This window comes from Equus caballus, chromosome 13, assembly GCF_041296265.1.
Source record: "Equus caballus isolate H_3958 breed thoroughbred chromosome 13, TB-T2T, whole genome shotgun sequence".
In the NCBI taxonomy this organism is placed as follows: Eukaryota; Metazoa; Chordata; class Mammalia; order Perissodactyla; family Equidae; genus Equus; species Equus caballus.
Window position 1 is genome coordinate 11497708 of NC_091696.1, and position 12282 is coordinate 11509989.

The 12282-nt window shown below is 56.0% G+C and overlaps 1 protein-coding gene and 1 long non-coding RNA gene across 7 annotated transcripts in view; one reads left to right on the forward strand and one right to left on the reverse strand.

The window, feature by feature from the left end:
* DTX2 (deltex E3 ubiquitin ligase 2) overlaps positions 1–12282 on the reverse strand; it is a 34732-nt gene that overhangs the window by 5060 nt on the left and 17390 nt on the right. For 3 of the 6 annotated variants that reach the window (XM_014729913.3, XM_003362699.5, XM_005598672.4), the window contains 3 exons: positions 8204–8304; positions 3510–3650; positions 546–619 (listed from right to left, as the gene is read on the reverse strand). In XM_014729913.3, coding sequence (XP_014585399.3) covers positions 546–619; positions 3510–3650; positions 8204–8304 — 316 coding nt within the window. The remainder of the gene's footprint in view (positions 1–545; positions 620–3509; positions 3651–8203; positions 8305–12282) is intronic. The other 3 variants (XM_014729914.3, XM_070230817.1, XM_070230816.1) reach the window with 1 other exon arrangement.
* Positions 4433–9385, forward strand: LOC111776201 (uncharacterized). Its single transcript, XR_011424277.1, has 2 exons — positions 4433–5018; positions 7008–9385. It is a non-coding gene; the product is annotated as an uncharacterized lncRNA (long non-coding RNA).

Sequence of the window (12282 nt, forward strand, 5' to 3'; positions counted from 1 at the left end):
CAGAATCTTCCATTCAAATCGGAGAAAAGTGGCACTGGAGCTCCAAAAATGTGGCTTGGGAAAGAGTTTCAGGTCATACCAAAGCTGTGACAGGGGTCTGGCAGGCCCCATTAATTACGGGAACGCTAACCAGCTCCCCCAACAGCCAGAGGGCAGGACCGCTCCCTGAACAAGGCTGCTGGCTTCCACACAGCATCAGCCCTCGGGGATGGGGGCAGGCTCTCCCATGCCTCGTCTCCAGGAAGCCTGGCCCCCAGGGTGGCCCAGGGAGGAGGATACACAGAGGCCTGGGTGCGGAAGGAGCTTTGCTCAGGATCACAGCCCGTTTGCGGCAAACCTAAGATCGGGATCCAGGTCTCAGAGGCTGAGTCCTCCTCCTGTTAAGGCCTCTTAACAGGTTAACCCAAGTGCCAGGAGCTTGGCACCTGGCACCCAGAGCCACCTTGGGAAGTGTCCTTCCAGCAGAGAACAGGCTGCATCCTTCGTCTGGAGCTGCCCCTAGTTTCCAAACAAAACCAAAGCAGCGTGGCTCCTGTGACACCCACCTCATCCGGGGCTGTTTTCAGCTCTTCAGTATAGTTTCTTATCACCTGCTCTGGCTCTGGCTTTGGAGTCCCTCCTAGAAGAGAGAAGAACATAAGCAGGATCCTGAGGAACACTAACTGGAGATGCTGAAGCCAGAGAGGAAGGAGGACAAGGGAGAGGTCCAAGCTGCCAGGAGGGATGTTAGAGGGGCGAAGACACGAAGGTTAGCGTGCAAGGGAGGAGAGAGCTGGTGCCGGGCGCAGAACACGCCAGAGCGCTGCCTGGACGAGCCCTATCCAGCCCACCACTGGGGGCCCAGACCCAGGAGCCCCGCTGGAGGTGGAAGAGGGGCAGAGACAGCAGCTGGTCACGACCCTCAAGAGCCACAACCCTGTGCACTCTGGGTCAGGAGACTGGACTCAGGCTCCTCGGAGGATGCACGGAAGACTCAAATAGCAGCTTCTAAAACGAACTACTCTTGTGTGAAAGTCTTGGTAAGAAAAGTAAGTTTGGGGGCTGGCCCCATGGCATAGTGGTTAAGTTCAGCACACTCTGCTTCAGGGGCCTGGGTTCCCAGGTTGAGATAACGGGCATGGACCTACACCATGCATCACCCATGCTATGGTGGTGACCCACGTATAAAGTGGAGGAAGATTGGCACAGATGTTAGCTCAGGGCAAATCTCCCTCAGGGAAAAAAAGAAGTTTTGTAAGTCGAGCATGTAGCGGGTGCCTACTCTGTGCAAGCATCTGTGTGCATGCCAACTGCAGACAATGGCCACACTGACTCTACCACGATAAACCGCAGACTTCTTGCACCTGTGCCTGGACTGTGGGGTCTCAGTGACACACCTACTCGGTTCCTAAGCTGAGCAGATCTGGGAAGCTGCTGAGATGCAGCAGGAAGGGTGCCTCACCCACCCCACTCCTCTCGAAACCTCTCATCTTCTGTGCACACAAGTGCCTGAAGATGGGAGGGGCCACCCTGCACCAACGGGACCCACCCCAAGGACAAGAAACTCCCCCGCTAGCAAGAGAGAATCAGCATGGCCCCGAGGCTTCTCCAGGCAGCACCAGAGAACAATAGCCAAGCCCATGGGGGAGCAGAAAGGAGGGGCCGGGGAGGCCAGTGCGGCCTGGGTAAGCAACCCTGGCAGCGCGCCTCACCCCGCCTCCAGGTCTCTGGGGAGCTCCTGGGCTTGGCCTCTGTCCGAGACCAAGGCCTCTGCTCTGAACCCAAGCTCATGGCCAACAGCCTGTGGCTGAAAAGACTCACAAGTCTGAGGGCTCAACAGCTCAGCTCCCTCTAGACCAGAGAAGGCAGGTAACAGTTATGAGGGGAGCAGAGAGGCTGGGACCAGGTGACATCAGGTTTGATTCTGGCTCTCAAGCTGTGACCAAATCATGTCACCTCTGAGTCTCAGTTCCGTCATCTAAAAAGAGACCTAATACTAACCAAAGCTGTGGTGGTTGTAAAAGCTTAGCTGCTATGACCTGAATGGCAGCTACAGGCAAAGGAACACCACACACACTCATATACACACGTTCCCAATACACACCCACACACGCCCCATACCCACAGACTTCCAGGACCCCGACTCTGGTCACTGTGCTGAGAAAGCCAGGTCAAAGCACAGGCCAGCTCAGGGTGGCCGTCCTGGTAGCTGGAACTCTACTCAGATTGAGGCGAGGGGCCTTTTAGAAAAGCCTGGTGGCTACAGGCCAGTTTCCAGATGAACCCCAGGACCCGCCATCTGCCAGGACCAGCTCCTGGCCCACGTCGAGAGGCCCAGCTCAGCATGCCACTGCCCCCTACTTGCCTACACCCAGGCAGCCTTTCAGAACTGAAGGGAGCTCTCCACGAGCCACATTTCTCCAAGGGCGACAGCCAGCGGACTAGACTAGACCTCAGAGACTAGGAAGGCCTGGGGGTCTGCTGAGAGCCTGTGCACTCCCCGGGCAAAGCCGAGTGCCTCAGAAAGTGGCCAGCCTGCCCTGCCCACAGATCCGTCTCCACCCCTAAGGAAGTGAAAACGGGAACGGAGCCAGCCCCCAGGCCCGCCCTGATTGCTGGCAATGGGGTGGGGGGCTGTGCAGTTGGAGCCCTGCCTCTCCCCAGGCCTCCCTCCCACCCTGAGGGGATGATGTCAGCCCAGGTGATGGACACGATCGGAGCAGCAACCATTACGGCGTGCCATGCGCTTCACGTGTGTATTTCCTATTCCTCCCACAACCAATCTGCTAAGTAGGAGGCAGCCGGCTGGTGAATGGAGATGACTGTGTGAGATCACAAAGTGACACGAAGCCAGTGAACGCTGGAGCCGAGACCGACACCCAGGACTGGCCAAGCCAGGGCCTTGCTCCCTGCTCCCCACACCACCCTGAAGGTCTCTGGGCTTTCAGAAATCCGTGCTTCTCCGGCCTAGTGATGAAGGCAAAGGCACAATCGGCTTTAGAAATGGCAAGTTTAGAACTTACTACCCACAGGCCCCTCCACACAAGTCTTGTTAAACCTCACAGCACCTTCCACGGTCCTGACACACCTTCTTCCCTGGCCACACGATGGGCAGGGCAGGGGTCAGCAAGGGACCCCTTGGAAGTAGCCCCACATTCGTGGCCAGACAGGGCCAGGAGGCTTTCCTGAGACACAAGCTGGCCCCAGTGGAAGGGACCGAGTTGTCCCGCATCCTGAGCCAGGACTCACCCCACACCTGTGCTTAAAGTCACAGAGTGGTCAAGAATGGGCCCCTCGTGCTCTAACTGCCAGGAAAACACGACCTGAACTCTGGAGCGAAAGCAGATTCCCAGGGGCCACTTCTGCTGCTGAGGGTGGGGCGAAGGGCCACTGAGCCCATCCCCCAGCGGAGTACGGGAAGCAGAGAAGAGCCAGGGGAGTCAGAGAAGAGCGATTGATGCGGGAGTCAGAGGCAGCAAGACTCGAGGATGCTTAGCAGAGGCCAGAGAGTATTGGCGAGCAGGAACTACCTTTCACGGACATTTTCCTCAATCTCTTAACTGAGCTGTGACTTTTAGAGGCCAGACAGGAGGCGGGAGGGCTGGCGGGCTGGGGTGCGCGGCTAAGACACACAGGGAGTCCAATGGCTGACATCAGAATACTCGTCATGCCTACACGGGGTACGAGATCAGACATGCAGAGAGGGGAGAAACGTTAGAAGGAGTCATTCAGCATGTGACGTCCACAAACCCCGGCTGGGTCCAGGTGGCACTGTGAACAGCCATCAGGACCCACCGATCTCCCCAGGGAACCCAGCTGCTGGATTCCTGGGCCTACCCAGGTGGGCAGGGCTAAGCCCCGGGCCAGGAACCAGTGAAACACTCAGCTCATCAGAGCCCTGGGCCCGAGTTCCACAGGTGTCAAGCAACCAATCAGCCCGTGCTGGGAGCAGGCGGGGCTAGAGGGCAGAATGCCTGCCCAGGAAGCCGCCTGAGCAGTTGTGGGTGGCGTCTCCCTGTGCCAGGCACAGGAAGGAGAGCCATGAAGGGTACAGCCAAACTACAGGAAGGTGGACAGGTCTCAAGCTCACAGTCCTCCCTGTGTGCTCCCCTTGGCTGTGCTCCTTTGGCTCCCAGTTGCCTTGCCTCCAGTGGGGTGCTTGCTGCCTGCTTTCCACGCCCCACCTGGCTGTCTCAGTGCCTTCAGCGCCCTCACCAGGGTGGGTGAGCAGGCATGTGTCCCCAGGTCTGCTCCAACACGGAGGCATCCCACGGCCCCTGTGACTGCTCCTCTGGAGCAGCAGAGGTCCCGGGCTGTGGCTTTCTTCTCTGGTGCCCTCAGCCGAGGCTCAGACAGCTCGTCTGCCCTGGGCGGTAGCATGGCGGGCACACCCACAGGGGGAGGGAGTGGCGTCAGGCAGTGTGCCAAGGACTGTCCGTTCTTGTCACTCCTTTCCGATGCCTGCTGGGGGAAGCCTCACTCCCCAGCCAGGAGCTCCACACCCGTCCTAGTGGGATGCTCACCCCACAATGCTCCTTTCTCACTCCCTGAGGACCCGACATACACTTCCTGGAACACAGGACGTCCTCCTGCTGGAGCCCCTGTTACTGCCACACCCTCCATCTACCCTGCTGACTGCAGCACCACCTACCCAACCCTCCCTGTCCTCAGTCTGGCTCAAAAGCACCTCCTGCCCAGCTCAGGATCTGGCTGGAAGGCTGGGCACAACAGTCAGCCTGGGGTAGGAAGTGGAGGGCCTGGCCCCGCTGGGCCCCATTCTTGGCCCAGGACAGATAGACAGCACTACCCCTCCGGAGGGGTGAGGGGAAACCTGGCCTAGAGATCCACCAGGGCCAGCCACTGTGACCTCTACCCAAAGAACGGCTCTCAATGCAGCATACGCGCCCAGTCGGGCAGAAGCGAGGCCAGTCGGAGCAGCACAGCCAAGATGGACAGGGTGTGGTGCGTGGCCGCTCAGCAGGAGACGCTGAAGCGCACATCAGAAGACCAAGGCTGGACCCTGAGCGCCCGTTCATCAGGTAATGCAGCACCAGCAGCATCCCAAGGTTGCTCCCAAGCGTCCCAAGGGGCTCAAAGGTGGGTTCCCCTGGGAACTAACGGTCAGCAGACCGAATGACAAGCAGGCACAGGGGGCGGAAAGATGGAGAGAATGGGAACAATTCCTTAGGAGATCCTGGGCCTTTGTACTGACCATGACCTCTTCCCCCAACATCTACTAGCTCCCTCCCTTCGACCAGACCGCTCTTTAAACATCACCTCTGCAGGCAGCCCTTCCCTGACCACCCCATCTAAGAGGGCCACGTCCTCTCCAACTGTCCCCTTTACTCTGCTGAGCATTCTGACCACTGGAAGGGACTCGCCTATCTGTTCTGTGACTGTCTCCCATTTCCACTGAGCACCTAGAGCAAAGCCTGGTCACAGGAGGTGCACAGTACCCGTCTGCTGGGAACAAACACATCCCTGAGGCCACCACATCAGCCCCCAAGAGGCCGGCATGAACACAGCTCCTGCCTTTTTCAACGCAGGACACATTTCCATGAATCCAAGGCACTGATGGAGAAGTCTCAACTTAGAAGGCTACAGAGCAGCAGGTCAGCCCTCTTAGGAAAAGTGTGAGTCTCCCACGCCCAACACTCTACAAAAGCAGAGTCCAGTGGCCAGGATGTGAGGGACAGTAAGAGTGGGCCATCACATCTTCCCCAACAGCAAGGGTTCAGGGACAGCCCCCTAAACTCCTAACATCCCCAAGTAACTCTGACAGCTCAGACAGCTACGGCCTTTCCTTCGTTCCCGAGAGGATTCCCACGTGATCTGTCAGAGCTCCCAGAGTCCCTGTACAGTCAGCTGCGCAAACAGCCCCTCCCTGACACCAAGGCTCGGCCTTCTGTCTAGCGACCAGGGTTCGGGTCCAAGCTGACCCTCCTTCGGTTCTGGCCTTACCAAGCTGGCTTCACGACCAGCACACTCCTCCCCGGCTGACTGGTCTGGTCTGGGCAGCAGCGGCATAAAGCACAGAGACTCCTCCTCCCGCGTGGGGTGGGAACCTGGTGCCAGCCTCAGCAGCCATTCCACCACACTCTCATAAAGGAGAGGGTGGGCCACGCCGCCGCTGGCAAAGCTGTCACCTGAGACACTCTGGGCCTGACCTGGAGGTGGCTCCCCTGTGGATCTCCTCCTCCGCCAGTGCAGAAGGGCACACAGTCCCTCCCCGGCACAACCACTTGTTTGTAAGCCCACCTGCAAAACCCTGTGCCCCAGCGCTCTGCCCACTGTGGCCGTGTGTATTCCTCGATTCATAAACATGGTCCAGGCTGAGCAGACACTCTCCAGACACCACTTCTCAGCGGTGCCCCAGCCAATGGGCCCACCCACAGGTACCAGCCAGAGCCTTGCATTCAGGGAGGCGGTGTCTGGCCACAGGCTCCCATCCCTTGTCTTTCCTAGCTGGGACCAAACCCTGAACCTCTGCAATCTGTTTCCCCAATGAGTAAAATGGAGGTTAAAATACGTGGTGACCTCCAGGATTGCTGAGAGCCAAGGCGACAGGGACACTGAGGACAACCTGGACGCAGCTTGGACAGGGTCCTCAGCCTCAAGAGCGGAGGAAAGGGAGCCAGAGCTGCTCAATAGCAGACCACTTGTGTGATGCACTGAGAGAGGATGTTATAACATTTGTGTTAAAGCCGTAGTGATCACAGAGCTGCATGGATCATGTGTGGCCGGGCCTACTCACCCACAACCCTTCACCAACAAGATCACCACCGCACACACGCGCATACACACACAGGTCCCACTCACCTATGGCACGAGAAGACCTACACTGGGCAGGAGCTTTCTAGTCACCATATCTTTGCCCACTGTTCTCTCTGCCCCAGCAGAGGGCTGATGGCCGAGCAGCTGAAGCAGGCTCCACAGAGCCCGCTGGGCAGGGGCTCCCCTCTGGGCTTTCCCGCCCCACTCCCACACCTTCCACCACCTCTCTAACTGGTCCTTCCATTTCCTCCAAGGGCTCTTTTTCCCGGCGGCCCACTGCGGCCTCTGAGTTCACACGCTCCCCGGGGGGCAGAGGCCACCCCAGCCTGCTCCTCTGAGCTGCACATCTGAACTCCCACTGCCCCAGGACAGCTCTGCCTGTCTACAACCACAGCCAGCACCCCACCAGACTCAGGAGTATCCACGAAGAGCCCAGATTCTGAGGCCAAGAGGACCTGGGGCTGAATCCTAGCTCTGCCACCGACTGGCTGGCTGACCTTGGGAAGTTTGTGGAATTCTTTGAGCCTCATTTCTTCAAACGTAAAATGGGAATAAAAGCTCTTACCTGACACAGTTGTTATTGGGATGAAAGAATTCACACACATGTGAAGGCCCTAGTGATCCCCATCAGTGATGGTGACCGGTTACAGCAGCGCCATGGGCAGCTGCGCACCAGGCCTCATTCTACTCCTCCTCGCTCAGAACCAATCCAAGCACCAGGTCACAAGCTCTCACCTCTGGCCCCCGGCCCCAGCCCCACCAGGCCTCAGCTGGCTCACCTGAGCATGGAGTCAGGCTCCACATCGGTCTCCCTGCCCTGGGCCTGGTCCCTCCTGTGCCCTGTGCTAGCACAGTGACCCACCTGACACACAGACTCTGGTTACCTTGCTCCCTTTAAAGGATGGAGGTTCACCACACTCCTCAGTCTATCTTTCTACATACTGTATATTTCCTACAAGTTAAAAAGTAACTTTCAGTGGCTCCCTAACACCTGTAAAAGGAATTCTGAAAACAGTTCAAAGACGTATGGTTAACAAAACACCTAGCTGGATACAAAAGCCACTATCTGAAGCATAACTCTAGCCAAAATAGTCCTCTGCGTCCCCCAAAGGGCCCCTTAAGGGAAACGCCTAAAGCATTTCAGGACAGAAAAGTAATTCTGGAACCCTAATTCAAGGTGACGCAAAAATTTAAAGGATGGGGAGAGGTCCACACCAGGGCACCCACAGTCATCAGGCATGACTCCTCTTGAGAGACAAAGTAGGGGGCACCACAGGCTCACTCACTAGGGGTACATCATCACCAAAAAGAGGTACTGCCCCCCATGGAGCCCTTTTGGGTTTCCATGAGAACACAGAGGATAACAAGACCCCCGCCCACAACGTCCTCCCCACCCTACCAGGCCCTGCTGGACACAGTCTGTTCCGGAAGCCAGGAGCAGCGTGCCTACCTGCGAGGGCTTGCTGGACCCTGCTGGGCTTCGGCATCTGCACGGGCACAGTGGTGGGGACGTTCCCAGGGCTGCGCAAGGGACCGCTGGGGAGGGAGGCACTGGGGGAAAAGAGAGCAGAACTTAATATGCACAGCCAACTCGGCAGGAACAAGAGTCAGAGAAATACAGCAAGTCAGGAATAACTCGGTGCTGCCGAGGCAGCTCACAGCCTCACTTTCTATGGCTTCTGTGAGTGAGGGCTTTTCTTTTCTTTTTTTAAATTAAAGACCCTGAAGAAAAGGATCTAGAAAGAGGAGCAAAGAAATGTGAATTTCACCACTCTTAGACCCAAACTACCTTAGAGAATCTGAATACTTAAGATGTTAAGCCCAGAGCCTGGCCCATCACTTGCTCTGGGAAAATTAAGTGATGAAAGTCACATTCCAGGCCAGGTGTTGGGGAGGGGAAGGAAGGGCAGGCGGGGACAAGACAGTGACAGGAAGAACACTGCGGGGCACGAGTCTCTTCCTTGTAAAAAGAAGGAAGCTTTAACTGTCAAACAAGGTTGCCCTGGGCAATTCCGAGACCCTGCAGACAATCCCGGAAGAATTTTGAGCTCGCTAACTTCATCCAAATAAGGGCTCCACGGTACCCATAGAGGGGAAACCGGCAGGAGTCACTCTAACAAGTGATCAGGACCAACACCACCAGTAATATGACCCGTCAGCATCAGGAAGCCCAAGAAACGATGCTCCGAGAAGGACAAGCGCCATGTTTGTGGTTCCTGCCACGGCTGCGTAACCTCACTCCAATCGTGAGAAAACACCGACAAGCCCAAATTAAGGAACATTCGACAAAGCAACTGTTCAAAGGTGTCAAGGTTATGGAAGATGAAGCAAAAGTGAGGAACTGTTACTGACAGAAGGAGGAGGAGAAATGACAACCAGATGCAAAGTGGGATCCTGGAACAGACAGAGAACCGTAGCGGGAAAACTGGTGAGAATCGAAAGAAGTCTTTGGTTCAGCTAATCGTATCGCACCGATGGCAGTTCTCTGGCTCTGACCACTGCATTGTGTTTATTATGAAAGATGTTAACAGGTGAGAAGTCGAGGGAGGGAGACAGGGAAACTGTACTATTTTTGTAACCTTTTAGTAAACCTAAAATTAGTTCAAAATAAAGGGAACTATTTTTTATTGAGGGTCTTGCTTCCCACAGTGACTATGTTTGAGTCACTCGTTTGGTTTTAAGCCATTATATTTTTAAGATGGTAACAAATCCTTGCCGTTATGGCTGGGGGGAGCTCCACACTGGAGAACAGTTGGTGTAGACTGCCCGAGATGCCTGCCACCTCCTCCCCCTGCCAATTCCTGTGTCCTCCAATGCATCCCTACCCACGTGACAGATGATGAAATGGGAAAGGTTAGGGAACCCTCCCACAGAGTCCCTACACTGCAGCTCCCCAAGGACAGGGCCTGGGCGCGTTCACCTCTGTTCCACTGGGCCCAGGCTGGAGCCAGGAACTGGGAAGGTGCTCAGGAAATAAAGGATGGCTCCAGTCCACTGTGCCACTCTTCCAGCTGCCAGCAACCCGACAACCTGCCTGGGTACAGCAACTGCTTCTGGAAGCTGCCCCAGATCCTTCCCTACGACCAGCCATGGGTCACAGAGCCCACGGGTGGAAACTACAGGGAGCTGGCTGGTTCTGATCCAAACCAGAAAACCTCATACCCTGCTGGTGCTGAAGCCGCCAGGGCCTCACACAGGGTCTGGAGCACAGCGAGTGCTCCGGTATTCGTCCGAGTGAAGAAAGAGGTTGTTCTGTTTTTATTTCTGTGAACAACCTGAAAGAGAATAACCTGTGTGGCCAGGTCACTCAAATAGCAGCTTCTCGCCCTCCTCAACTATTCTCAACACCAGGAGAAGGATGGAACTGGATCTGGAGTGCTGAAAATGCAGTGGAAGGCAGGCTGGGCCTTCACCCCTGGGCTAAGGTTTCAGCCCCACTAAACTACTTAATCTGGAGCAAGTCCCTCCACCTGCTGAGCCTGTTTCTCCATTTCATTTTCTTAAAGGAAGATAATCTCTGATGGTCTTTCCAATTCTCAGGTTCTATAAGTGAAGGAATTCGAGAAGCTACAGCCCTTGCCGGCACGCTTCCTCTCCCAAGCCAACCCTACAGGGAGCACTGAGCTTGAGCCTTTAGCTAGGAAGCTGGGAAGCCGAAGCCTGGCTCTACAACTCCCCAAAACTAGGTGGCTACTCAGTGAGCTAGCCATCACCGGAGGGGGCCACGAAGTGGGGTCTTCTTTCGCCAGGGAAAGGCATGCATCTGAGGCAGAAGGCCTAGTTTCAGGTTCCACCACCAAGAACTGGAGCAGAAAGCAGACAGGGAGTGAGGCTTCCAAATGGCAGCCCGGCCTGGAACTGGGACCAGGAACCAGTATGCTCTGCACAGGAGTCTCACAATGCTGCCACTTCCTCCGTGACTTATCCCGGGTTCCTCCTCCATATGTTCCTGGATCAGAAGGAATGAGCAGTAAAAGCATCCAGCAGTTCCTAAGACAGGGCCTCTCAGGGGTGGACAGAACCTCAGAGGTTACCAAGCCCCCTCCACCGTCCTCAAAGGCTCAGACTAGCACAGTGTTCCCCGATGTAGGCACCATTTGCCCCATGAAGTGCCCTGCTTTGAGAATTTCTCCAGTCACTGCCTCAGGCACCCCCGCCCACCTCCAGCTTCTGGGTCTACCTAGTAGGCCCTACCTAGCTTTCCTGTCTGGGAGCATTTGGAGGAGCTTCCAAACGGAGCTGAGAACATGAGACAGGAGGATGTCTGGGCCTCTCTGAAGACAGGATTTGACAGCCCCAGGCAAGGGGCAGAGCTGGGAGGCTGGGCAGTAAGGAAATGCAAAGCCTTCCTCAGCCGCCCCCAGTTTCTGGTTCAGGTTGGCCCTGGGGAACCTGTGACAGCTTGTGCAATACAAGAAGCAGAAGGTGTGAAGCCTGGAGACCCCACTTCTAGTGCCCGTTCCACACAAGGCTGTGTGCCCTCAGGGCGGGCATGAGGCTCAATCTGCAGCCTGACACAAATGTGCATTGTTTCCCAGGTCTCAGAGGAGCAAAGTGGGTACAGGAGAGCTGAAGGGCCCTCACTACATCCTGAAAGGCACAGTGATATTAGAGCAAAAGGAAACTTCAGGAACTGTTCGGCCCACTCCTCAGTCTTACGAGGGGAAGAGAGACGTAGACCAGGAACAGAGCTGACCCGGGGCCCCACCTGAAGCCCAGGTCTCCAATCACTCCAGCCTAAAGAGCCAGGCTGACGGCAGGCGGTGGGGGGGGGGGGGGGGGGGGGGGAGGTGGGGGCACTTTTAGAGGCTAGAGAGCAGCAGCAGCAAGAACATGGCCGAAGAAAGCAACCTGGGAGAGGCACTTCTAGTGCAGAGCAAAGTGCCTTGAGGCTCAGCCACAGCAAAACTGCAACAGGCCGCTGGTCATAACCATCACCCCAAGTCATCGAAATACTCGACAAGCCGGCACACCCTCTATTAAAGACAAGAGTGTGCGTGACACATTTTGGAAAGTTTTCCACCTAACATCATCAAAACAAATATTGGTGCTTAAAGGGATAAAACTTCAGCTACCAGGAATTTACTTAAGCCCTGCAGCTGTGTGACAAATGACGCACCTTCTTGATGTATTACTGTCTACCGAGAGAGCCTCCCGGGGCCCAAGGAAATCAGTCAGCCAGAATTTTACCCAGATTGAGCAAGAAGCCATTTGAAACCACAACACTTCCACAAATTTTGATTTCGCTCGCTCCAGTGTTATTTCAAGAGGCTACCAGCAAATACAGTCAGTTACTGGGCCTCCCCAGCCCATGGCGTTGCCCGCCCCACTGCGTTCCCACATGGCAACTTTCACCTAATGCTCCTGCCGTTCATCTGGCTTGGAGAACTCTATCACAGCCTCCAGGGAGACCAAAGTGTCAAGTGTTGTCAATCCTCCCAGCCCTGCTGGGTTAAGAGGTCAGGTATTTACTAAGCCCCCTCTGGCTCTACAACACCCATCAGAGACAGGTTAACTCAGGATGGCCCC